Source organism: Taudactylus pleione, unplaced genomic scaffold, assembly GCF_031769625.1.
Source record: "Taudactylus pleione unplaced genomic scaffold, aTauple2 ptg000073l, whole genome shotgun sequence".
In the NCBI taxonomy this organism is placed as follows: Eukaryota; Metazoa; Chordata; class Amphibia; order Anura; family Myobatrachidae; genus Taudactylus; species Taudactylus pleione.
The window spans coordinates 7,176,502-7,204,475 of NW_028284475.1; the positions used below are offsets into that span (position 1 = coordinate 7,176,502).

Here is a 27,974-nt window from a genome sequence, read left to right on the forward strand (position 1 = left end):
GGGTGTTCTGGGCAATTTGAAACCCCCCCCTCCCTCAGTGCATACCTAGCTGTATACGGCATAAAGCACTCCTTTCTGCAAATTGTGTTGTGGTATTACAAGTCGCCATAGAGTTCTGTAACTATATAAAAGCGAGAGGTCAGTCATCCTGTACCGTACTCTAGATGGTGCATTATTCCTTATAGTATACAACTTTCATAATGAATCAGAACACACCGTTTGGAAGCAATGACATCGGTACTCCCTGTTTATAAATATAGTTAAAATAAAAAATTTTAAGCTTAATATGTATTGTTATACAATACCATATATTGTAGAGAACTTGCTGCCCTGGCTGGGGATCACTATGAAAGCGGGAGGATCTATACTATACGAGTATATAACCGGTATAACAAAAGAAAGACTGCTCCTGTCATGAGGTGGGGAGTTATAGGGGTGGTGGGGATGAAACACTAAGTTCACCAATCACCTATCTTGTTCCTCTTCAAAACCCTCAGTCCTGTGCTTTTCAGTAGAAGGAAAGAGAAGAGGAGGCACTAGGGGGATAAATATCTCTCACGGTACAATCCCTGTTCTCCTCTGTCAGACACCAGTATGCTCCTTATGATCACTGAAGGTGATCACTGTGCACTTCCTCCTCCACTGACTATATGATCAGCACATACATAGAAGTTATGGGAAGGATGGCGGAGGATTACATACATGCCCAGATTAGGAAAGGCTGGACCAAGGGGGGCAGAGATGCAATAGCGATACCCTGATCCCTTGGCATGACATTCATTTTTAGTTCTGTATATTAGCCCAATATTGCAAGAAGCAGAAAGTTTTGTCTCTCAAGGAGGTGCACAAAAATTATTTAATTTTTAATAAAAACTTATCATTTATTAGGTATACTCTAAAAATGTCCCTTTCCTTGGGACAGTGGACAGCGAAATAGGGGTTAAAATTCTGTATATCAGAATAGAAGTTGGCCACTACATTTCACCATATTTCTGTGAAGTCTGTCCCACAAACAGTCGCTGACTTGGATCAGCAGCAGTGAACACCAGCAGATTTTTTTTTTCAATCAACTTTCCTGACACGTTTAAAGATTTTATTTTTTTTTAAAGCGGTGGAATTTTCTTCGCCTTCAGTGCTAAAGGCTCAATATCATCCAAATGGACATTCATCATCATCATCGCCTTTCCCAGGAAGAAAAGGGGTAGGGAATTGTGTGGGAAAATCCAGTTTCATCACTGGCTCACATGGGTATGAATATATCCAAGTTATCAATACATTTTTTATTTTTGGGCTTTAGTTCTACTTGTTCTTTCAGCATGTGATATTTGCCTGGGATGGGATTAATGTATTTACTGAAGAGGAAGTTACCTCTTCCCAATTTCACTCAACTCTGCTAAACCTGCTGTGATGATAATAAATGCATCCTTTCATTATTAAAGTAATAAATTGCACAATGACTTTTCACACATTCACATTGGTGAATTATTATCACAATCACCTGACCTGATGTGATTTGGAGTGAGAGGGGGGGAGGGGTGATTAGAGGTGGATGCAAAGCAGTAGTAGCTGCGACTTTTTTCGCAGCACCTACTGCAAATTTATGGTAATGCTGCAGCCGACGGGCTGTCTATTGAGACTCCCACCAGCTGCGGCTCTAATCCTTCGTTGTGAGCACCACTGAGCAGGCATTGGGCACATGCGACTGATTCATTACTTGCATCCAGGTCTGATTCAGGCTCAGAGAGAGAGAGAGAATGTAACATCTGATTAAGATTGATTAAAATTACTTATTTAAAAAAGAAAAGTGTGTACAAAGAAAACATTTCCCAAAAAAATTAGTCTGCAAACCTGTTCGTAAATTATAGTTTTCACCTTAAACAGGTTTCAAATAACTTTATAATATTTCATACAGGAGCCTATATAGGAATCTTATCGGACCCTTAAATAATGCAAAACCAGCAGTTTCCAGACGATTTCTTCCAAACTCCGAAAACATAAAGATAATGTATTTTCAGATTGGGTTCGCAGGCTCTTCCCAATGGATACAGCTATCGGGAGAGCGAGGAGGGATGCATTCAGATGCCTCAGCTCCCTTTCCAGACTTGTGTGTGCAGCACATGCTCGCTCGGGAACACGGCCGGGACAGGACAGTGTTTACTTTCTCTGCCACAGTCCTCAGCAAAAGAAGAAAGTTTTGCCTTTGCTGTACAGCTGCTTATCAGATGACTACTATGATAAATAGCCTCAGTCCTAATCACTGAAATATGCAGCAATAAGTTACTTTAAATAAATTGTTACTTTTTACATTATTGTGCAAGTAAGGTTAGCTCTTTCTTAGCAACCATGGGGTTCATGTTCAGTATGGTTGGTTTAGTGGTTAGCATTACTGCCTCACAGCCCTCTGGTCATGGTTTCAATTCTTGACCAAGGCACTTTGGGTCTCATTCAGACCCGGTCGCAAGCGCTGAGCGCTTGCAACCGGGTCGATGTTAAGGCCCTGCGCACGCGCAGCGGCCACACTGCGAGTGCGCAAGCCCCGGAGCGAGAGGAAAACTCTCTCGCTACGGAGCTCACTACAAAAGGGGCGGCTGTCGATGTTGATGGACAGCTCGCCCCATTTTGTAGGCGGGGGGGTGGCTACACAAACGGAGGCGTTCCTGCCGTTTTGTGGGCGGCCGCACTGACATCAGTAGTGATGTCAGTGGGGAGCTTCCTGATCAGAGCAGGAAGCTCCCTGGGGCTTGCGGTTGCCGAGACCCAACATTAGGGTCTCGTCGCAAGCCCCGATGGTCGCGATGGTCTTGACCATCGCGACCATCAACCTGGTCAGTCGCTAAAGCTGTGGGTGGTAACCCACAGTTTAGCTAGCGACCAGGAGGCCGCATTTGAAACTTGAAGCGGCCGCCCTCATTTAGAGAGAGCGCTCGCTTCTTGCGAGCGCCTCTGAATGAGGGCCTTTATGTGTGGAATTTGTATGTACCTCCTATGTTTGCGTGGGTTTCCTTCAGGGGCTCCAGTATCCTCTTAAACACATACTGGTAGGTTAACTAACATCTGACAGAAAAAGAACCCTAGTGTTTATATGGGTTCATGTGATAGAGAATATATATTATAAAAAGTGTGGTATCTTGTGGGTGCAGGTGGGCCGGAACTGGATGTCTGTTTATGTAATATCAATAAATATTTCCCAGTCATGTAATTAATGTTTGAACTTTCAATTATTTCTCCAATTAAAAAGCAGGTGACACTTCATGTGTATCATTCAGTAGTTTTCACATTTTCAAATGCATGGCGTGCGTCTACGGCAGGATCTCCATGGCACCCCTCAAACGCGTTTCATCATTGGACTTTGTCAGTCTAACGATGAAACGCATTTGGGAGGTGCCACGGAGACTGTCCCCTGTGTGGTCATCAGACACAAAAATTTGCAAAAAGAATAATTGCTTATGGCTTTTCTTCTAAGCTATACACACTGTTTTATATATATATATATATATATATATATATATATATATATATATATATACATATATGTGTGTGTGCAAGATCGGGGTAAGGGTGCACTTTCACACACAGCAGCCAATTAGTAGCACACCAGTCAAAGGTATTGGTACAAGTATCCACAGCTAGTTTTATTTTGCAGCATTAAGATAAATAAAATATAAAAGAAAAGCCTAACTGTCCAGCTCGAACTAACGTGGATGAACCTAACATCCCTCTCACAAAAACAACAGTATTAGCAGAGTACTTACAGCCAGGAATCACAGTGTTTCTCAGCAGGCCTGCTGCCTGTTCCCCAGGTAGTGAGAGACTGAGACTAGCAACTGACACTCCTAATATTAGCCTCTCACAGGTGCTCTGACATTCAATGTTGCCAATTAGCTTCTGTCCACCAGACAGACCCCAGGAATCTAGGACGCACATAGCTGCCATATACAACTTTTGCAGTGCTTTTATCACATATCCCCCTCCTATTTCAACATGTGGGGCGGAACACATTTGGTTCCCAAACAAAAAATGCAGGACAAACCATCTTCATTGACCAGTGGACTTCCTAGCCTATGGTCTATGGAGAATTTAAAAATATGCAACTAAAAAAAAATATATTGTTATTCTCCCATTGCTCTCAATTTCAAGAGAGCATGATTGGTGGTAATCAACATGAATTTTAACTCCAGAAGATAGTATCTGAGTGTGTCTAATGCCCACTTAATTTCCAATGCTTCTTTTTCAATAATGGCATATTTTAGTTGAAAATTAAAGAAAAACAAAGAGGATGGTCTTCACCCTCTTTGTTCTGAGCCAGAAGCGTACCTATCCTTACATCCGATGCATCTATTTGCACCACAAATTCACATGTAAAGTCAGGTGCCATCAAGACTGGTTGGGAGCACAACGCTGCCATAGACACCTGAAAAGCCTTTTCTGCCTAAGGATTCCATTTAACCATAACTGACTGTTTGCCCTTGGTAAGGTCAGTCAACGGGACAGCAATAGTGGCAAAATTGGGTATGAACCTTCTAGAATACCTTGCAATTCCTAAGAAAAATATCACCAGCTTCTTATTCAAGGGTTGTGGCCAAATTTGTATCGTCTCAAATTTTATTAAGTTGGGGCTTTATCAAGCCTCTGCCAAGATACTTCACATCTTTTTTGATACCTGCAAAGCTCCCAGTCTGCCCTTGGAACCAATGGAGTGGAACACAATCCCTTACGCTGAATGTAGGGATATGGGTCCAGAACCAGTATTTGAGAACTCACACGCACAGAGCAGCGCGTAATTCATGTAATCGGTAAGCCGTCTGGAACCTGCTAACAGATGCTGCAGAGTGCTTATCAGAGCTGGGTCACTGGAGCCTAAATCCTCAAGGAGGAGCCTAGGTCCAACGCCTAGTCCCTAACAACCAAAATGAACGCTGTAGCAGAAACTCAACATGAACCCCAACACTCTAGGAGAGGACCCACAGAGCAACCACCACCATCTATAGAGGTATCGATGGTTAAGTAGATCAGGAGCTGCAATGTTGAGTATAAGTAATATAATGTAGGACAGAAGTAAACTGAAGTACAGTGAGGATAAAGTACACTTGAACCTGCAATGAACAGAAGAAATGTACTCAGGGGAATTACTAGTAGATGAGGTCACTGTGGCAGAAGACTTGGCACTGGAAGCACTAGGAAAGTCTTTGTAATGCCCAGGAGACTTCAGAATATAAGAAGGCTGGACTGAATAACTCACAGACTTGGACGATAGATGAACCGGATAAGAACCGGAGATTGCAGACGTGGTACCGGAATGGAACCGGAGCTTACAGCAGAGTAGCCGAATGGAACCAGAGACTTGAACCGGATTGGGACAAGAGGTAACAGCAGTGCAGCCAGAGTGGAACCAGAGACTTGGGCCGGGGTGGAGCTGGTGATAGTAGCCAGCCAAAGTGGAACCGCAGGTTTGGACTGGAATGGGACCGGTTAGAGTAGCAGCCAGCTGGAGTGGAACCACAGGCTTGAACTGGAGTGGGACTCAGACCGGTGAGAGTAACAGTAGCTGAACCAAACAGGGACCCGTGCTTGAACACAGTCTGGTAGGTGCAGGCTGGAAGTAGCATACAACGCGTTGCTGTAGAATGGATGAAGCAGACTCAGAGGCTGCAGCTTGCTGCACTGGAAGATAAAGAACCACATTGTTCCGAGAAGGTGCTAGTGTCAGGTGCAGGCTTAAATAGGGCACTCTTGTCAGGGATAGGATGAGGTGGCCATGTGAGCGCAGGAGACAGGTAGAGACTGGATACTGGTGCTCACCTGTTTAGAAACAACATGGCTGTGCCCATGAACCTAAGTGAATGGATTTACAGCACACAGACAGAGTGACCCACCTTGATAAAGCACTGCAGGACAGGGTAAGAGTGACTAAGTTTTGGTTTTGTGACACAATTTTTACCCTGGGTAAGTGAGAGTGCCAATAAGGACTATAAATAACTACATCATCGAGAGAAGCAGCAGCATACCATCTATGGAGCCTTAGAATTGTATCCATCATTCTCTGAAAGGTGGCCGGTACTCTATGTAACCCAAATGGCTACATCTTACATTGGAACAAACCCTCCAGTGCACAAAAATCTGTCTTTTCTTTTGCCTTGTCTGTCAGCAACACTTAATGGTACTCTTTGGTAAAGTCTAGCCTGGTTAAGTACCATGCCGTTCCCAGCTTTTCAATAAGTTCATCCACACAAGGCATTGGGTAGGCATCAAACTTACACTATTCAATTTATGGAAATCATTGCAGAAGCAAAAGGTAACTTTTCTGACACCTCCTGCTTAAAACCCAAAAAGTCAGAAGGAGTGTGGGGCCCCGCTTTCAAGGTCTGTAATCATACTGAAAAATCAAGATCAAGTGAGCTTTTGCCCTTCTGCCCCACGGTAGGTTCCTGTCCTCCCTGAGCTCGCCTTAGGACACCAGCTCCCGTCGGCTTTTGAAACGAGTACAATGGGACTTGAACACTCACTATGTGACTCCATCAATGAAATAGGTCGTTTCGGGTGCAGAGTGTTCACAAAGTGGCTGGCCAGAAATGCTCCCTTCGCTACGTACATAGCGAACAGGCCACTCTAGTATCCTTCATGAAGGTGCTACTAATGCATGGTGCGGCGACTGTGCAGTCTGAAATTGCGTTTGTGATACAAGCGTAGTCTGCAAATATTCGTGGGATGCGTCTGGTTTTGGACCTTCGCCCGACTAAGAAAAAGGACCCGATGCCCTTCCATTTGCTGCACTGATGTTTGCATTGCATGGAGTATCACTGAGAACATGCTGATATAAGATCCATTGCCACATTATAATTCTAAATAACACTACTTTCCTTTACGTTTACTTTTCTCTTACTCCTGCAGCCTAGAACAGAAATTGAAACTGATTAATTGCCTCCAAAGTGCAATATTTATTCATTTATGTTTTTACTCCCTCACGTGCACCATACAACATCTGCTCTTTGTCTTTTCTATTTATTGCTGCATGACTTTATAACTATTTCTCTTTTCTTCAGCCGCCCAGAATTCCCCAGCAGAACTTCCTGGAAAGGTTCAGCCCACAAAGTTTAGTATAACACGGCTGTAGCTGATGTAGGCTTAGCTAGAGGGGCGATACTGCCAGAAGAGGAAACGGTTTTCTCATTCCCCAGGTGATCACTCTGCTGTCTCTCTTATCCCTCGCAGGGCCTCCTGGCACTCACATTCTCTTTGTCGGCTGTTGATGATCTTCATTTCACACCTAACTAACTGGGTAAGCCTTAACTCGTGATCGTGTTTTTCTAGTATATAATATATAATGCATATATGTAGAGGAATATGACTTTCAAAACAAAGTTTAATTATGTATAACCTCATATCCCTAAATAAAGTAGATAATAATAATAATAATAATAATAATAATAATAATAATAATAAATAATAGACTTCTGTGTTAAGTACATGTCAGTAGTATCCTTTGGCTTTTTCATCTGGATGTATTCACTTCTTAATTAGTTATCTAAATATAGAAAACAATTGATATTGGTTTATTTTATTTTTTTCCGGGGAAATTAAAGTCTTGGAAACTGGCAAAATATATTACTTCCTATGTTCTCCTTAATTAATACCAGCAAATCACTGTATTTCTCTAAGGGAGGTGCAGGGATGGGGGTGCAATTTTAAGAGCCCTAGGCTTCCTGAATTTTTAATCCAGCTCCTAATTTACATGATTTTTAATACTATTTAGTATAATTAAAAGACATATTAAGCACTATAAATTAATAGGCCTTTACATTATGTTAAAGTAAGGAATAAAATACATTTACATTTTTTAAAATCCTAAAAGCTTTGGGGACTAGACGCCCCAGGTCATTCACAGCAGCACTAACAGGGGGGGGGGGTATTAATTAATTGGGCACGGGCTTGTTGGACACCCCCTAGGCAGCCATCGACTCCCCGTGTGGTCGCCGGCGCACTTTCCACTTCCATTACTATGCTTGTTTATGCCCTCTCTCAAATATTACTAAATACGTTTTATGTTTAGTCTTTATTTGCTTTTCCGTTATGGCATTACACCTAGAGACAGAGCTGTTATTTACAGATTCATGACACAACACAAGCCTGCCCTCTGCATACATTATACATACAGTTGTACCCAATGGACATAGCACAGCTGTGTTTTATTACAGGGTAAAATAATAGGCAGCCCTGTCTGAAGGTCGGTATACAGTAGAATAAATGGTTGAAAATGATAATCAAATGAATCAATGTAGTAAAAGTTGCATTGGGGCCTGCGCAAGCCAATGCAATGGATTCATCTGAAAGTGGAAGATAAAGATGAGAAGTGAAGATTTTTTTATTCTACAAGTTATTACTTGTACCCTAGAAAGTCTAATTCCAATGTGACGGTCAGGAATGAGTTTCAATTCTATAACATTCTAAACAGACAGACTTTGAAACCTAAATACACACATACACTTCAGAAAACGACACTGCTCTACAGGCGGAACCCAGGGAGAGGGCAATCTCTGGCAAAGTGAAAGAGAGGGCAGGCTGAAGGTATGCTCTCAGTTAATTATCATATACTGTTACACTTAAAAAGCTATGATTGCATCCACTGTACATTTTAAATTACAAAAGCTACATGTATGAGGTTTAAAAGGAATGCACAGATAATTAGTTCCAAATGTATGAACTGACTGCACAGTACGTGCGGTTTGTGTTTTCCAAACTCTCTTTTCCCTAACATGAGGCATCAGAAACTTGACTGTGACTGACAGTTTTCCAATGGCATTGATAGAATCTCAAATAACCAATGACCCATGGCCAAAGAACCGAGCTAGCCACATTACCAGTTCCTCCATTCCGAAATTGGTCTCACTCAGTAAAAAGTTACAAGAAACACAAATAAGAGGGAATGTCAGTTTACTATATCTGCAGATGGAGCAGATTTCATTTACTTTTTTTAGAGTGCACGTCCCAGCTAGCCACCGTTCACTTCAAAATAAAACTCTGCTACAAATATATGTATTGTTGTAATCGGTGATGGTTTGTAAGTCAAGTACGTCCAATGTTACAGTAAAGACTGCTGCATCTGTGTATTGCTATCACAATGTAAACATTTGCAATTAAGTGGAAGTTGCCATAAAGGAAAGAAAAAAATAATTATTATTTGTAACTGTACTTGAATTTTGCGAACTGGGTTTGTGGTTTCAGGACCTCGAATCACCTTAACAACTCTCACCTACATTCTTGTGTGCTCTGGGCCTGATTCAGACCCGGACGCTATTTGCGGACGCTCGTTCTTAAAAGGGGGCCGGATATTTAAATTGAGCGCTCCCTCTCTGCGGTCTGTTGACGCCTCTATGTCTGAGCGAGTGTCCGAAAAATGCGCTCGCTATTTTCTAAAGACACCCCTTTGCCGTTCGCATCATACGTCATCTCCGCTATTAGATTAATCGGGAACATCGAAAGGCGTCTGAACTTCTCGCAGTGCTTGTGGTAGGATTTACTTCCCGCAATCACTGCGAGCAGTTTAGGCTAAAAGACAACAGGCTAAAAGACAACCAAGTGACGTGGTCGATGACGCTCCTTTACTAATTATGCACGCCCATTAAACGCCGTTTTGAACGTTTGGCACGCCTGCGTTCGGATCTCCACTCCCCCGTTTTCAAGCACCTTCCCCTGTTACCACCCACAAACACCTCATTATGTCACTCAAATTAGCAGCCCCTCGCTGTATTACGAGTAGGGATGTGCAGGCTCGGTTCTACTCGGTTCCGTTCGGTTCTTTTTACCGAATCTTATTGGCTATCCAAAACTCGTGACACCTGAAACCCAATAAGATTCGGTAAAAAGAACCGAACGGAACCGAGTAGAACCGAACCCGCTCACCCCTAATTACGAGCGCACGATTTCTGACCGCAAGGACTGGTTGGTGCATGCGCATTACGATCCATACGCAAGCGCAGTTGTGCGAACATCGCTTGGAGCGAACGAGCGGCCGCTTATGAGCAGCTCTGAATCAGGCCCTCAGTGCTACCCTTTTTATTTGATAATTATGTCTGTCTTACGAAAAGTAAAGGTGTAGCCTCTTTAGTAAAGAGAAGAGTACATCCGAGCCTATGAGAGCAAACTTAGGGCCTGATTTAGCAAGGGTCGCAACTGGGGGTGGGCGAAACGCAGGCGTGCCAGTGCCATATGCAGCCTGTGTACTCACAGCGTGCGACGAGGTTAGCAATTCCTGAGTAAGGTCACGACTTGTGCAAGTGTGCCTGAGGCTGTGATGGTACTCACTGTTACCGATTGTTTCGCAGTCTAAGTATTACGGATGTGTGTAAGGTAAAGTGGGTGTCCTTATGGTGTGCTGCGACGGCATAGCGATCGCAGAGGATTAGCATATCATCGCAGTTAAACTGAGTGCGTAATCGCTATTGCAATCACATTTGCTTAATGAGGCCCTTACCTTGTACTCGTGTCATTTTGTTTACCAATATTCACGGGAACGCAGCTATAGACCTAGTGACATCACTGAGGAATGACAATTTTGTTCTTGTAGTATCAGTAGGTGGTAGATACACTTACAATTATCCTGAAATGCTCATTATTCTTATGTTTCTGCAGCATAATGCTTTTCTACATCCTGCTCCTTGCTCTTCCACTGGTGACAGCTGATCATTATTGGGACGATACACTGGATTCTGAGTGGGAACAATGGAAGAGAACTTATCAGAAGCAATACAATGGGAAGGTAATGACTTATTTAGTAGAAGCCATTTCTCCCTCTCAATCATAGAAAGATTACGACCCATATTAACTAATTTATCATTCATCAGGACATTATTAGTGATAATCTAATGCCATTTTGCAACTGCAAAAAATAAGTTACACTTTAAAGATTTGACCGCAACCAAATTGATAATAGCCACATCTAATAACAGTTTAGTATTCAGTCGAAGGTAAATTCGCTATTTAGTCTTTCCCTGACATTTCACTGCAATTTTTATATCTAAAAAAAAAAAAAAGACAAAGTAAGGTGGAACAATGAATCCCCTCTATTACAGACAGCTAAGGTCGCACAAAAATTTACGTAGAACATTGTGGACATAAGTAGATATGAGAAAGGACAAAAAGAGGAAAATGCAGAACAGTGCATGTCAGTTTTGGCTGCTGTAATATCACAGACCCTTCACCTCTACATATATGGAAACTAAGCAGGTGCTCATACAAGATAGGGCTATTTCCTATTTCAATATAACTCAAGAAAGAGAGGCGCAACTCGCTGACATGTCACATTACTGGAGTGATCAAAGAGGCCAGGAGGGTAGATTTAGCAAAGTATAGACTGCCTTCGTTGAGAGGTTTTGTGGTGGAAACCATGGGCCTGATTGAGAGTTGTACGCATTACATACAGCAGCTGCATCTATGGACACAGCTGCTGTGTGTAAATATGCTGCAGGAGGTGTTTTGTTTTAATAGATGTCTCCTGCATGCTTGTGTGATCCGCTCCTGCGTCCGAGGATGCAGCCATAGGATCACTTGGGAGAACATCAGCCATCTCAGAGTGGCTGTCTCACATCGGAAGATGCAGACATAGTGTTCACTCTAGCCTTCGGCGCGCGCGCCCGAAAAGGGGGCGTGGCCATGAAAAGGGGGCGTGTCTATAAGACTCGTTCCCTTTTCGTAATTCTTGGGGGCGTGCCCGGCACTTACGGACACGCCGGGCAGCCCCCAAGCGCTAAAGAAAGGGAGAATAGATGCCGGGCGCATGCGCCCGGCGTCTATTCTCCGGCGGTGACCGGGTCACTTCACATTTCTCCACCCACGGGACACTGCGTCCCGCGGGTGAAAGACGGCACCCGCAGGCTGTGAGGGCAGGGCGCTTTTTGCCCTCCAGAAGGAGGGCAGGGCGCCGCGCCCCGCTAAAACAGCCTAGCGGGAACGCTACAGACACTAGCCTCGGTACTCCCAGAAAATGGGGACGACTTGTCTGTTTTCATGAATGCTGCCCAGTGCCAACCCCTGGCCCGCAGTTGCAGCTGCAATTGAGAGCACCTCTGAATCAAGACCAAATATCTCATCAGTGTGTTCCGGGCAGATCAGATAATGGCAGGGTCAGGACAAGGGGAATATAATTAGCTGTATGTAAGGGTCAGGATCAGGTGTAGCAGACAAATAGGACCAGTTGCCGTGTTGGGCATAAGTTATAATAAGAAAAGGCATGCAAAAATAGCCTATTTATTCCCATATGCTGAGAAGTAGGCACCACAATATACCTGCAGGTCGGCACCAGCAGCATATGCACCCATTTTGCACCAGGCATTAGTCACAAACCACTAACATAATTATTTTTAACCTTTTGCTTACAAATAACACAACTGCTGTTAGGCATTAATAAAACATTAAAAAAAATCCATTAAGGGGCCTATTGGTCATATAATATTTCTGGGATATCCGCATTTTCGGGATATTAAGGAACGCCCGGAGCTTGTCCCTGGCTGCCACTGCCATCTTTTACCCATTTTGCTTATGGACAAAATTTATATGCAGCCGACCGAAGTTATAGCGTGTGCAGTAGCGCAGAAGCTGGCCGAAATAGAAAATAAAGTGATCTCGGATGCGATCACTTTACTTCCACTGATGGCCGGGAAGGGCTCCTATTGAAGCCCCTGTCCTGGTGACAGAGTAATAATACATTTAGGATAATAAGGAATCCTTATTACTGGGGGTCTGGCCACATAGATTAATAAACATGCCCCTTATACGGGCTGGCGGCCATCTATCATCTGAGGCACCTAGCGGTGAAGTTTACGAAGTGCTGGTGATATCGGCCATTTTGAGCTCTCCTATCCGGGTACGTCTCTTGGTCTTGAGCTCTGGTGGCGTACTATCCCTCCACCGCCTTGCCGCTGAGTGTTCATTTCTGCAGTACACATCCTGTTTTTCCTGCTGTAAAGGAATTCCTGCTGTGACATTTCTCCCTAAATATGGCTCTCTCTGTGCAACAAATCCTTCAGGCTGTCAGGGCCTCTACTCAAAAGCTTCTTACACAGCTCGACAATATACAGGCGGACACCCTTCCTTTATGTGTTACTCCTGAGAGATGCTGTGATGTGGATGAGCAACCTACACAACCAATGTCTGAAGTTGCAGTCATCACAGCTTTTACAACTGACTTCATCCAAAATGTATTCCTTCCAATGGATGTGATTAAATCTGAGTCTAATTGCTATCCTATTTTTGGGTGTTCTGATGGTTGCTGTTGTACCCCAGATGATTGTCCTTTATCTCTATTGTGTGTGCCGAGATACCAGGGTTTACCACCCCAATATGCCTCTTCTGTTCCCCTTCATATGTGCCGAGATGGGACTGTCACTTCAAATTCACCTTTTCAAGGGATAGAGTTGTGGCCGGACTAATACTACTATTTTGAAGCATGTTACTATGTTTAGTTGCTGGAAATTCTATATATCCTGGTGTTGTATGTTTAATTCAACTTTTCTCCTGGTTTTATTTAAGATCTGTAATGCCACTTCTCCAATGGAATGGTATATCCTGTTTTAGGCCCTGATTCAGAGCCGTTCGCTATTTGCGGTCGTTCGTTTAAAAACAAGGGGTGGCTATTCAAATGATCCGTACGCACATTGCAGTCTGTTCACACCTCTAAGTCTGAACGAACGAGCAAAACATACGCTCGTTTATTTGTTAAAAACGCCCCCTGGCCGCACGCATCCTACGTCATGTCCGCTATTTATTAGATTAATCGAGTACATCGACCAGCGTATGAACTGCTCGCTATTCTTGTGGTTGGTGTTTGCTACCACAAATTTGCGAGCAGTTCTGGCTATAAAATAACCCAGTGACGTGAACAATGACGCTGCTGTTTTAAATATACACACCCATAAAACGCCCGTTTTGACCTTTAAGCACGCCTGCGTTCGGATCTCCACTCCCCATTTTCAAGCACCTTCCCCTGTTACCACCCACATACGCCTCATTCTGTCACTCAAAATAGCAGGCACTCGCTATATAGCGTACAAAGGATTTTCGGCCGCACTGACTGGTTTGCGCATGCGTACTAAAAAGCGTACGCATGCGCAGATGTGCAAACATCGCTCGGAACGAGCGTACTGCCGCTAACGAGCGGCTCTGAATGAGGGCCTTAGTCTTTAATTTTTTTTTATTTTATGTGCGCCGCAACATCTGTATATCTGTGACGTATATGCTGATTCATATGGGAATTGTTCCAGTTATGTATAGTATAGGAGAGTTGAGTTTTGCCCAGCTTAGGAGATGTGACCGGACTAATACTAGTATTTTGCAATATATTATTATGTTTATCTGTTGGTAATTTTATATATCCTGTTGAATGCTTCATTCAATTTTTCCCCTTTGTAATATGGGTATATTTCGGTTTGTAATCTATTGCTATCTGTCCGGTGGAATGTATTAAAATTTCTAATGTTGCGGGAGGGCTGGGGCTAGTCTGGCCTAGTTTAGGGCCATTAGTTTATTGCCCCTGTCATTTATTTAATTATAATCCTTTAATTGGGCTGGGTTGGGGGGGGGGTTAGGGCTGTTAGAGTAGTTAGTGGCGGGTTGGGAATTAGGGGATCCAAGTGTGCCTGGGTTGGGGTTAGGTCATACAGGGTGGGGGGCTACGGGGAGGTTTGAGTTTCTGGGGGGGGTTCATATATATTATTTCAATTATGTTATATTTTTACATCAGTAGACATGAGACTGTTTTTTCTTTGTTTTTAAAATTTTTCTCCTCAGTATTACTCCTGTTATGCGGTATAATACATACTACCTAGATAATATGAATGTTTATAAGACATATCTTATATAGCCATAGATTAGGTGGGCTCAGATGGCGCCTATGAGTCCGCCCTATACTATCCGTATGGTTTGAGTTAGGTATATATATACGTTTGCTATTTACCGTGGATTATGATTGCTATACATGTAACACCTAATTGCTTATTACTCTGTGATCTACACTCTATGTCTACTGATATTATTATCATTCTTTAATTTTTTGTATAATGTTTTTGGGTATGTCTCAAAAAATTTAATAAAAAAAAACAACTTAATTTAAAAAAACATGCCTCTTATACAGAAGAAACAATTGTCACGTGTGCAAAAAAGTTAGACTAGCCAATAAAGTAGTTAGGACTCTTATGAAGTCTTACTGCCAGTGACTCCCAGCCAATCAGCTACTGACAAAGCCATGGACATGAATAATCACCCAGCCCCACTACAGTTTTCTCTGAACAAGTTCTGGTTTGGTTACTTAAGTAATGGAGGGACACAGCCAGCACAGGCGGGTGTAAGTGCCAGATTCACACAAGGTGTTTGCGTCCGCTTTCTGGGCAAGATATGCAACGCAAACAGGTTTTCACTCTGCAACACAGCCCCATAAAAAGAACAACAGAGCTATAAATGGCCTTTAAAACACAGAAAAACAATTTTGTCAGGCATTTCACAGACAGTAGTAAACATTTCACCTGCTAATCTGATCTACATTGTTATCTCCTCTGTTACAGTTTGACGAGCTACTGAGACGTCTGATCTGGGAGAAAAACTACAAATTAATATCCAGCCATAATCAGGAGTATTCCCAAGGGATGCACACCTATGAATTGGCTATGAATCGCCAAGGAGACATGGTAACGGTCATGATGGAAGGCAAGGGCAGGGGGTGTCACATATAATTGTACGGATATTCCTATAAATTAATGCAAATGATTGAGGTCAGTCTTCTCTGAATGTCACAGTCAACAATGCGTGTTGCTCTACCTAAGCAGTTATTTAAAGTTTGTGCTGCTCAATTCAGCAATTTAGCTTGGTGATATGGCTCTACGGCGTGCTGAGCTATCGCCCCTGGACTGAGGCCCTCATTCAGAGCCGCTCGTAAGCGGCCGCTCGTTCGTTATGAGCGATGTTCGCATATCTGCGCATGCGTATGGAATTTAATACGCATGCGCGAACCAGTCAGTGCGGCCGAAAATCGTTTGTTCGCTAAATAGCGAATGCCTGCTATTTTGAGTGACAGAAGGAGGCGTATGTGGGTGGTAACAGGGGAAGGTGCTTGAAAACGGGGAGTAGAGATCAGAACGCAGGCGTGCTTAAAGGTCAAAACGGGCGTTTTAAGGGTGTGCATAATTAATACAGCAGCGTCATTGACCACGTCACTGGGTTGTTTTATAGTCAGAACTGCTCGCAAGATAGCGGTAGGAAAAACCAACCACAAGAATAGCGAGCAGTTCATACGCTGTTCGATGTACTCGATTAATCTAATAAATAGCGGACATGACGTATGGTGCGAGCGGCCAGGGGGCATATTTTTCAAAATTACGACCGCAAGTTTTGTTCGCTCGTTCAGACATAGAGGCGTGAACAGACTGCAAAGAGCGAACGGTTCATTTGAATAGCCACCCCTATTTTCTGAACGAGCGAGCGCAAATAGAGTCCGGCTCTGAATCAGGGCCTGAGATGGGTATTCAGGCCATGGCGTTGTAGAAAAGTGTTTGCACATGCGCTATCATTTAAGCTGTCTGTGTTTAGAACCATGACCCCTAACACTTATAATGAGACCTCATCTAGCAGCCAATGCTAGGTGATTGTTTTTTGAACCTGCAAACATTGGCTTCAGACCTCTGGCTTGCTTCTTGACTGCTCCCCTATTATTGGATTGCTGTGTACCGACTTGGCTTGTTAACTTACCCTGCTTTGCTACTACCCTTGTCTGCTGTGTATCATATATTGGCTTGTCTCTGGATCACGTTTTTGTCTCAACCCTGTGTGCTGTAATTGACTTCCATAGCACCAGATCATTTTCTCTTGCTTTACATAACCCCTGTCTGCTGTTTTCCGCTAAAGCTGTGTACCAATCTTGTATTGTTTTGATAATAATCATTTGTGGCCAAATATTGCAAGACAGGTGAGCAACACTTTATGATATCTATATTGCTGTGGTTGCACACGCTAGTGCCCTTGACAGTGGGGTCCAGCATGAGAAAAGAGGGTAACGATACATAGTTGCCTGTGACACTGAATATTCCCGCGGTAGTGTTATGGTCTAACAGAAAGTCAATTTAGAATGTTATATAAGCAGAATAGGATTTTATTCTGATATAAATAGTAACACATTAATTTGAACCATGAACTAAAGTGAAACACATGAGTAGCTAATCACTGAAAACAAAAGCAAGCTAGAACATGCATATTTAAGGTCATACTGTTTTATTTGCTTAATCAGCAAGCTAGCAGCAGAATTTATTAAAAGCTTTCTCCATCTCAAAATGACCTGTGCTCACTTTAAATCTGGATTTCAAAACCCATTCCATAAAAAGTGACTTGTACTGTTTCATTGTATTTTTTTTTTATATTAATTTATTTATTTATACTTGTATTATATATGCTGCACATAAATATTCAAGAGAGTAACATATCACTTTTAGGGGCCTATTATTCATCACGGGGTGGGATCCTAATCCCATTTGCATCAGAGTATAAATGTCAAAGAGGTTGTTGATACTAATCAATGCATAGCTATGGATATAAAGGCTGTAATGTAGGGTAACTGAGCTTTATTGCCAGTTTCTTCTTTCCAGACCAGTGAAGAGGTTGTGGAAACAATGACAGGACTCAAAGTTCCAACACAAAACAGAGCCATGAATGTCACGTCTGACGATGATGAGGGACTGGTAATGCTCCCTGACTCTATTGACTATAGGAAAAAAGGCTATGTCACACCAGTCAGGAACCAGGTAATATAAGCACGATAGTATATATTATTAAACCATATTTATGTGTGTTTTGCTGTGCCACGACCCCTGGATTTGGAGACTTGTAAGAGCAGAAATTTAAAGTACAAGGATCATGATCTTGAGATATGCTGACCCCATATGGGCTGATCTTGCTGAGCATATGGTTGGCAAAACTGGTTGAGATCCCTGGGTTGAGTTTCCTTATCACTTGCGACTAACACAGGGACCTATATGGTCAATGAGACGGTGACTGCGGTCACCTACTAACTGCATTTATTCAAATGCCTAATACTGATCTCGCTGACTTTAATCAGATTATTTTCACCCTTTGTACTAGTTTTGAAGTCACAAGCCAAGTACCAGGCAAAACCTGATGATTTACACACAACTCTGATATTTCCCCGATTGGCGCATGCGCAGGATCTGTACTGCGAATGTGCTGAACTCTGTCTGCAGTCGCAGTGCCCCCTAAGCTGCAGCATGATCGCAGCCGCCACAGTTTGTAGGCATGCCAAGATCTGCGTCTTCCAACACAGATGTCCTACCTCCGGCAGAGGCGTTCCGGCACATCCCACAAAGCCCCGCTCCCACTCTGATTGGCTCGCTGTCCTGCCAGTATTAAAACAGGGGTGACCATCTGTGGATGAAACCTTCGATTGTTCACAACTGATGTTTTCATAGCATCGATGTCATCCACCAATGGTACCAAAGTAAGCTTGGGCTCACTCGGGCAATGGCTGCCCAATGCTGCGTCTTCAGACTCAGCACTTGGAACTGCAATGCCAGCTGTGGGCATCTTTGCCTTAAGATGCAGTGCCTCTCCTGGCATTAGCATATTTTGACAGCTGGCTAAAAAAAATTAGACTAGCTATAAGCCTCTGGTGACCGCAATTTGTCCTACCTGTGCTTGGAGGAGAGGTGTAGAGTGACGGCCTCTTTTGAATGGTCAGTAGCGTCTATTTAATCTTGAGCTGTATTTATTATACACATATTGAGCGAGAGTGTGAATGTGGCCCTCGCTTTTCCTGCCAGTGCTGGCAGCTCCTTTATATCTTGGCTGGCATCGCTTGTAGTGCATTGCTGGAACCAACAGTAGGGGATTGCTGGAGTGCGACTAAATGGGCACATGTAGGCAGGGACCCCAAGAGTGGGAGGTGGCAGGTACAAACGGGGAGCCTCTTTGCTCATATTAGAAGCTGTCTTGTTGCTTGCAGATGTAGAGCTGCAGGCATGCACAGCTACGTACAAACGCCAGCAACCACACATCCCCATGATCTTTATGTTGTAGATGAGCCTAACAGGAAAATAGTTTGCTTAAAATGATCCTGTATTACATTTGTTGTTCTAACTGGCCTTTTGCAATAATTCCACTAGTATTGAGAATGCAGATAATGAACCAGTGGCTCTCTCAAATGTACGTTTCACCCTCTACATTTACAGTTGGATAAACCATGCAAGGGGTGCAAATGTAAATCATTTTTTTTGCCAGGAAAATATTGCCCACTTGTAAATGTAAAGCACAAATACTGTGTGGAGCAAGGATATGCCCACACACTTAAAATCCCTCCGCAGCACAGTATGGTTTTCCACAGGTAAAATGACCCAGCTGTAATAGTTTTCTTTCCTAATCTCCCGGTCCAGGGTTCCTGTGGGTCTTGTTGGGCATTCAGCTCTGTGGGGGCTCTGGAGGGACAGCTCAAGAAGAAAACCGGAAAACTAGCTGTCCTTAGCCCTCAGAACCTGGTAGACTGTGTGAAGAAGAATGACGGATGTGGAGGAGGCTACATGACCAATGCTTTTGAGTATGTGCGGGATAATAAAGGCATTGACTCGGAGGCAGCTTATCCTTATGTTGGAGAGGTCAGTACTTATGAGACAAGCATTGTGGTTTTAAAAGGCATATTGTGTACATATGGGTAATTGCCTGATCCAGGACACTAATGGCTCTATTCAGCAACAGTGGCGATATATTCCAGAACATTTTCAGACAACATCGAAAAAATATTTATTTCACAATTCCCTGCCATTCAGGAAAAATCGTCTGAGACATCGGTTAGGTTACCCACTGTCCCTGCGAAGTCCCCCGCAAGCAGTTTTTGTTTGCCTGCGCATGCCCCATACATGTACAGCATATATATATTATATATATATATATATATATACACACACACACACGTACTGTAATAGGGCGGTACGCAGAGACTTCTTCAAAGCAAATTAGTGGTTTATTTTCTTAATTTACGTTTTGGGGTACGAATACCCGTCATCAGGATTTTTGTATCCTGATGACGGGGATTCGTATCCCAAAAAGTAGATGAAGAAAATAAACCACAAATTTGCTTTGAAGAAGTCTCTGTGTGTCCCGCCCTATCACAGTACGCTACATGTGGAGGTATTTGCCTCCTAAGGAGGGCACCGTAGCAAAACATCCCTGCGGTGACCCTTAATGCCGTGTGTCCGGTGTGTATATAAAGAAGCATTTTTATTATTCTAATTACACTGCCGGGAGCACTACCAGTGTAATTATCAAGTCAGGGGCGTAGAGTAGGTGGGATTTCAGCCAGCTGCAGGGACTGATTGGACGAGATCTGTCAGTCCCTACAGTTTTCGGCTGACATAAGAATTTTTCCTCATATACCACCATTCTGAGATGGCATTATATAAAGGAAGCTTTTACGCCTTCTTTCCCTGCTCCCTGAATAGCAGAAAACATTAAAGTGCTGTAGAGACCAATTGCTTGCTCTATACAGTGCGATATTGTAGGTGTGGGGTATTAACAGAGAAGATATTTGCATTCTCTCTCTTTTAACCGTTTGCTAAATACGAGGAATACTTAAATTCTGTGGAAACGCTCATTTTCTGTATGATTTAAGTAGAAATTTGCTTGCTGAATAGAGCCCTAAATCCTTTATTGAAGGCCCAGAATACCTATAAGACAACGTGGGCGAGAGCCTGATGAGTGGAAATGAGAAATGCTTAGTGTTTGCTGTTTAAGATCCTCTACACACTGAAATTCATTGTATGGCGTTGTAAGAGCCAATATTACAGCAAATAGTCCACTTTCACTCATCTAATACTCTTACACAAGCAGGCTAAGTAGTATAAGAACTAGAGATGTGCGGTTCGGTTTTACTCGGATATGTTCGGATCTTATTGGCTATCGGCTATCACGTGTTTTTGATTGCCAAACGAAATAAATCCGAACTAATCCGAACTTGCGATCATTTTGTCGAAAAGAACCGGAGTAAAACCGTACCCGCACATCTCCAATAAGAACTAAAATAAAATACAAAGTTTCAGGCCTCAGTTGTGTCTAATGGTCCAATCAGGAGATCCTCCCTACTGCTGTAGCCAAAGCCTCTCTATGGTCTTCTCTTTTCTGATGAATGGGAAATGTAATCGCCGGGATCCCGACTTTTCGGCATCCCATACCCAACCCATGATGGACACCTGGAACCACCATATGTACTAGCTTAAGGAGCTTCCAATGAGTATCACAGAGACTTGAGTCTATGAGAAAGATAGACATGTCATTGGTCTGCTGCATTATTGGCTATTGTTCTACTTTGGAATGGTATCCAGAGATTAAAAGTGACATTAGTTGAACTAGAGCTCTGGGCATTAATTAAGGGCAACGTTTGTATTATACACCTTTCAAGTGATAGTTTTGGCCATGGATTAGCACTGTTTATATGATTGTCTCTCACACATAGTAGCTCCTTGAACTGCGATTAATTTAAACATTCTGCCTGCGCTCTGTAATAGGATCAGACCTGCAACTACACTACAGCTGGCAGAGCAGCCAAATGCAAGACTTATAAGGAGGTGCAAAAAGGCAGCGAGAAGGCATTGAAGAAAGCAGTGGGGACCGTCGGGCCTGTGTCAGTGGGCATTGATGCCAGCCTCTCCTCCTTCCAATTTTATAGCAAAGGTATGCCTATATACTGCCCAACTAACCACAGGTATTCTGTCAGAGCATTTGCATGCTAGGGAAATTGTATAGTCCCACTGAGGCTGTACAGTGTATCTGCAACCCAAAAACATCATCAAGGTTGTTAAAGGGAGAGTATTAGTAACCCAATGGGGCAGGGTTGGCTGCAGTTGCAATCACAATGCGCATACAGAACTAAATGCAGATAATCACCCGTACGCCGAGCTGTACATATCTACGTGACCGCACCCCCTATCAGCGTGCTTGGCTTCATGGCTATCATCTCTATCACTGTGCAAATAGAGATGTATTTAGGCATACACTGCCTTCCCTACAAATACAGTACGTTCCGGCCTCATCTCTTCCCTTATGCAGGGTCTCAGTGAGGTATCCTAGGTGTACACCGCAGCAATGTATGAACAGCTCATGTCAGAAGGGGAAGCAGGTATCCGTACAGCTCCACTGCAGGACACCTCAGGTGGAGTCTGCCATGTTTAATGTCGGCTTCCTGCAGAGCAGTCTGCATTTTGGGCCTGATTCAGAGATGGACACAGTTAGCATCGGTGCTGCATATTTAGACGCAGCAGTGATGCTAACATATGGTAATGCAGCAGGTGGCATCTGTAGGGAAAAGACGCCACCATCTATGATCCGAGTGCTGCGTCCGAAGATGAAGTATCGACAGTGGCGTCACTAGAGGGGTGCTGGCTGCACTGGGTGACACCATTCGGGGAGGTGACACCAAAACAGCAGAGCAGCTCTGCTATTTTGGTGTCACCACGCAGCGCTGCAGAAGTGGTGATGTATGACGCGAGCATGAGTGAGTCATCAAAACCCCCCTGTGTCCGGAGAGGGAGGGGGCTGCCCAGCAACTCCCGGAGTGCTGGGCAAGGCCCCAGAGTGGCACTCAGTCGTGCCCCCATAACAGCACACATCGAGGGGGAGGCGTTGCAAGAGGATTATGCCCCCTTTGGAAAGCGCACGTGTATTAACTCACTATAGTGACACCACTGAGCATCAGGTCACCATCGCGACCATCAAAAAATAAAATCTCCTGTTCGTACATACCTGCAGCACTCTGAGCCACCCAGATGCGTAACCCAGACCTTTCCCAATGTAATGACTTACTATGAGCCCGATTCAGAGTATACTAATGCTGCTGCTTCTGCGTATGTGTACACAGAGGATATGCGAGAATATGCTAATACCGCAGACACTGAGATTTGTATTGAGACGCCCACAGGCGTCATCACGAACCCAAGCAATTCCATACTGATACACCGCCACATATGCAGATCCTTCCATAATCGCCCTCACGAGTGACTCTGTGGTCGCACAGAATGGCCGTCCGAACCATGTTTTGTATGGGATCACAGACACAGGAAGCGACATGCCCCGAAAATGGTCACGACACACCTGTGTTTTTGGCGGCACAGCCCGTTACCTCCCCCCAAACGGCCCTTAGCTGTCACTCTCTCTGCAAAATAAAAAGTTGCTGCTTTCCACTATAGTAATGGACTTTGATGCATTGCGCAGACAGCCGATAACTGATCACCTGTGCAAACACTGGGCGTAGTGTATTATTCTGAATCACGTCCTACAACTGTCTGATCTGGAGTAAATATGACAGATAAAATTATTGTTTAGCCCTACTGCTTTGGTGCCACATAGTGGTACATAAAGAAAACTAAAGCTGCAAAATGTGAAAAATGTAAAAGACTTATGTCACAGTTAAACGTGGAATTTGAAGATCCTTTAAATGACTTGTACAATGCAAAAGCCGTATTTCTTATGTTTTGGCCTAAATAGCCTACATTGACACATGATCATTTGTTACCCCTATTCCTGGTTACCCCCTGCCTGCTATATTATTCTCTTATAACCTTGTCTGGTTACATTCACGTATCTCTTTCTTTTTTTAGGTATATACTATGACCAAGACTGTAATGCCGAATTTATAAACCACGCAGTCCTTGCTGTGGGTTATGGAGTACAAAAGAAATCCAAGTTCTGGATTATTAAGAACAGGTATTGAAGAGTCTATATAAAGAGTGTGTATATATAATGTATAATGCTGTATGTACAGATGAGATGCTGGCAGTCACAGTGAAGCTGATCACAAATTGTGTATCACACACTGACAGACCAGTTCACAGAGGGGTGACGTTCCAGCTATATAATCTTTAAGTTCAGCCTTTGCTGTGCCAGTCCGTGGTGCCGATTGCACTGCATCCCATGTTCTGCACTTTGCAGAATGTATAGCCTTTAAAGGGAGAGATGTATCAAGCCTTCTAAAGAGTCTCTATCATAAATGTACTTGATACATCTCACCCAAAAAAGCTGTGTCAGAGACAGTGTCAGTTCTTTTGTCTCTGGGTCGAACACAAAATAGAGGAAATTCCATGCGGAACAATTAAAGCCACATTTCAACAGTGCACGTCCACAGTTCTATGCAAATAAGGAATTAGGCAATAGTCTATGGAACAATTTTGAAAATGTCACTCATCTCCATACCTTCTAACGAGGATTGGTACAGGGGGCATGGCCACATTGCTTTGGTGGCGTGGCACATATTGTTTGAAGCGTCAGGATGGTCATTTCCCCTCCAATCATTCACTGTTGCCGCAGCATCTTCCGTTCACCACTTCTGTGCTGTACAGAGCAGCAATCAGCTCTCCAAGGGGCATATGTATTAAATATCGTGGAAGTGCCGTGATATTTTTTCAATCTACATTCAGGGGCCCGTGAGAGGAGGGGACCCGTATGCAGACTCAGGGCCTGATTCAGACCCGCTCGCGAATGCTGAGCGCTCGCAAGCGGGTCGATGGTGCCCTAGTGCGCATGCGCACGACGGAGGGAGCTCCGTCGTGCGCATGCGCGAGACCCGGGGAACAACGGGGAAGCCGTCGCTCCAGGTCTCGCACCAAAGGGGATGTTAATTGACAGCACGCCCCCTTTGGTGGGCGTGCCGTGGGCATGGCTGCCAGACGGAGGCGTTCCCATGGAATGCCTACCGTCTGGGTCCGGCCCAACTGACATCACTAGTGATGTCAGTGGGAGTGATTTTGGCTCTGATAGAGCCAAAATCACTCCAGGGCTTGCGGTCACCGAGACCCTACAGCAGGGTCTCATCGCAAGCCCAATGGTCGCGATGGTCTTTACCATCGCGACCATCATCATGGACGCTCGCATAAGCTGTGGGTGGTAACCCACAGCTATGCGAGCGTCCAAGAGGCCGCTCCAAGTTTAGGTAGGAGGGCCCTGATTCAGAGCGAGCGCTCTGGTCAGAGCGTTCGGCTCTGAATCAGGCCCTCAGTGCACTATGCCAAAGCCTACTGTGCATGTGCAGTTTTACAGGAACATGGCACCCACGCCTTGTTCCCGCTGACTTCTCTACTGCACATGCACAAATCTCCGGGAAAATGGCCACCGCAACTATTTCTTGCTGCTGCAGTGCCAACATGGTACCAGGGGGCCGAGTGCACCACGCATCCTGCACCCATTATGGATACACCATTGTCTACATCGCAGCAGAAATTTTTTTTTGTCTTTATGCATGATTATCCTCGCTGTGTACTAACAATTTCTACAGGGACATCATTTTCGATCAAGCAAAGTCCCTTTGAAATACTTCCCGGCACATCGGAGGATTCTTAGTAAGAATCATGTTAGAATTCAAAATCATATCGCTGGCAGTACAGAAGGTCAAAAGCAAGAATATACTAAGGCGTGTATTTTGTTTCGATGGTGAAACCCATCGTTTTCTGCCGTCCAAAACCCTGATGGATTGCCCCCTTTACGGCAGTCTCCGCAGTTAAACAGAAGTATGAATCCACTGTCAATGTGCACTATGATATTTGTTATCACATAGCAACGTCACGTAGTAAGCATAATTGTTGGGTGTTCCTTAGTATAACCATTTCTGCCTTGTCTCTACAGCTGGGGTGAGGACTGGGGGAATAAAGGCTACATCCTAATGGCCAGAGATAAAGGGAATGCCTGTGGAATCGCAAACCTAGCCAGCTACCCTCTAATGTGATCTGCACGGGGAAGGACATGACCCGTCCACTTATGTCACCTGTTTTGTTTACTTTGGCCGCGTTACAGGTTCATTCTCCGCGATACCGGAGTCACACAAAATAGAAGTTTACGCAAAAATCACAAATGTTTTTTGCCAGACTCATATGCTGCTCCCACACTCCCGACGAGGAAACATTTCTCCCTATAGCAAAACTTTTCAATACTTTCAAATTCTCTTTGGGTTTTCAAATTTAAGTCCTGTGATAGCAAATAAAAAAAATCTGTGATAATCATTTACTCTCAGAGGCCAGGAAATGGGGTTTCTTAATTGTTATTACACTAAGGGGTAGGTGTACTAAATCTTGGAGAGAGATAAGGTACCAACCAATCAGCATCTAACTGCCATTTTACATGTTGTGTTTGAAAAATGACAGTTAGTAGCCGATTGGTTGGTACTTCTCTCCTCCCCCTATGTTGCTAACACAAGAGTAGAATTTGGTTGGCCTGACATTGTCGAGCTTGTGGGACCCTTATCTATGGTAAGAATTCAGTATATGCTATTTGACTGAACATAATGGAAACAAATTAAGTAGAAAGTGCTTGAATGTGTCTCTCAAGTTCCTGGGTCAATACACCCAATCCGTACATCAACAATTTATGTATATATAGTCTTCATTCAAGCACCCATGCAGTTCCTCTTTCCTGTCTGGGGTGTCGCTCACTGCTCTGGCGCTTCTAGCACACTCTGGTCTGTACTTCAGCAGTTTGTTGCATCAGTTGAGTGTGCTAGAAGCACCAGAGCAGAGAGCAACAATATGGGTATGTATAATAATTGGAATGCAGCTTCCCACGACTTCTCGCACAATCAGACGTGACTCAGAATTAAGGCACTGAGGGCCTCATTTATTAACGAGTTTTATCATCCACAACAAGCGATAAAACTTGTTCCTTATGATAAATGGTGGTCCAGCCAATCAGCTTTTTTTGACAGAAGACATTTTTCTGACAGAAGACAGTTGGGAGCTGATTGGCTGGAGCACCATTATCATATGCAACAAGTTTTATCGCTCGTTGTGGATGATAAAACTCGTTGATACATGAGGCCCTAAATACCACGAAAGTGATCATTTAGTTAGCCATCTATATGTTCTTCATAATTTAAGAGAAGAGTCTGGTACTCTTGGATTTTTTTATCCCTTTTTTATCTTTAATGTTGAGGATGAATGTTTCTGCAATTTGATTTGTATTTGCCTTGTGATTAATGTGTGTTTAATAAAAAAAAAGAAAAACCCGAATGTGATTTCTGTTTATTATATTATTTTAAATACATTTATTAGCCTGCAAACATGACATGGTCATTGCCCAGTGCAGACATATTATTTCTTAATTAGAGCAAATACAGGTTGAGTCTCCCATATCCAAATATTCCAAAATACGGAATATTCCAAAATACGGAATTTTTTGCGCATGACTGAGATAATGAAACCTTTGATTTTTGATGTTTCAAAAACTTTCAATGTACACAAACTTTTTCTAAGGCACAAATTATTAATAATATTGTATAAAATTACCTTCAGGCTGTGTGTATAAGGTGTATATGAAACATACATTAATTCCATTTCTGTACACAAACTTTGTTTGAGCCACAAAATTATTGAAAATATTGTATAAAATGACCTGCAGGCTGTGTGTATAATGTGTATATAGAACATAAAAGCATTCTGTGTGTATATTTGGTTCCTATTCCCAAGATATTTCATTATTGTATGCAATTATTCCAAAATACGGAATATTCCGTTATCCAAAATACCCCTGGTCCCAAGCATTTTGGATATGGGAGACTCAACCTGTAGTTTTAATGACATATGGTATATGGGAGATTAGAGTTCCACGACAATATACAGTCACAGGGCCAACGGCTGGATGCTTTTTATTCAGGTCACAGAAAACCGAGACGACTAATATTTATAATTTACGGTAGGAATGGATTATTCTTTATAATATACAACACAGTTTCCTTCTGAATGCTGAGGTGATGATATAAAAATTGATTAGAAACAATTTATGTGGCTATGGTCAAGCAAGAGACAGGCCGAAATATTAGGAATTCTAAATCAGGTAAACCCTAATTCAGACATTTCCTACAAAATCCATGAAGAGCTGAAGGGTTTAGGACCGAGTAATCACGGAATAAGCAGTGTTTAGTTTATTCAGGCACTGGTCAGTAAGGAACATAGATTAATATTCCT

General features: G+C 43.3%; 1 protein-coding gene across 1 annotated transcript; it reads left to right on the plus strand.

Annotated features, from left to right (window-relative positions):
- Positions 1-7,096: 7,096 nt before the first annotated feature.
- Positions 7,097-27,013, plus strand: LOC148532604 (cathepsin K-like). The gene is made up of 8 exons (XM_088467654.1): positions 7,097-7,276; positions 10,627-10,753; positions 15,549-15,671; positions 17,619-17,774; positions 19,416-19,634; positions 21,540-21,705; positions 23,628-23,733; positions 25,645-27,013. Exons 2-8 carry the CDS (start codon positions 10,631-10,633, stop codon positions 25,742-25,744), a joined length of 993 nt encoding a protein of 330 aa, XP_088323780.1. The 5' UTR covers positions 7,097-7,276; positions 10,627-10,630; the 3' UTR covers positions 25,745-27,013.
- Positions 27,014-27,974: the final 961 nt, after the last annotated feature.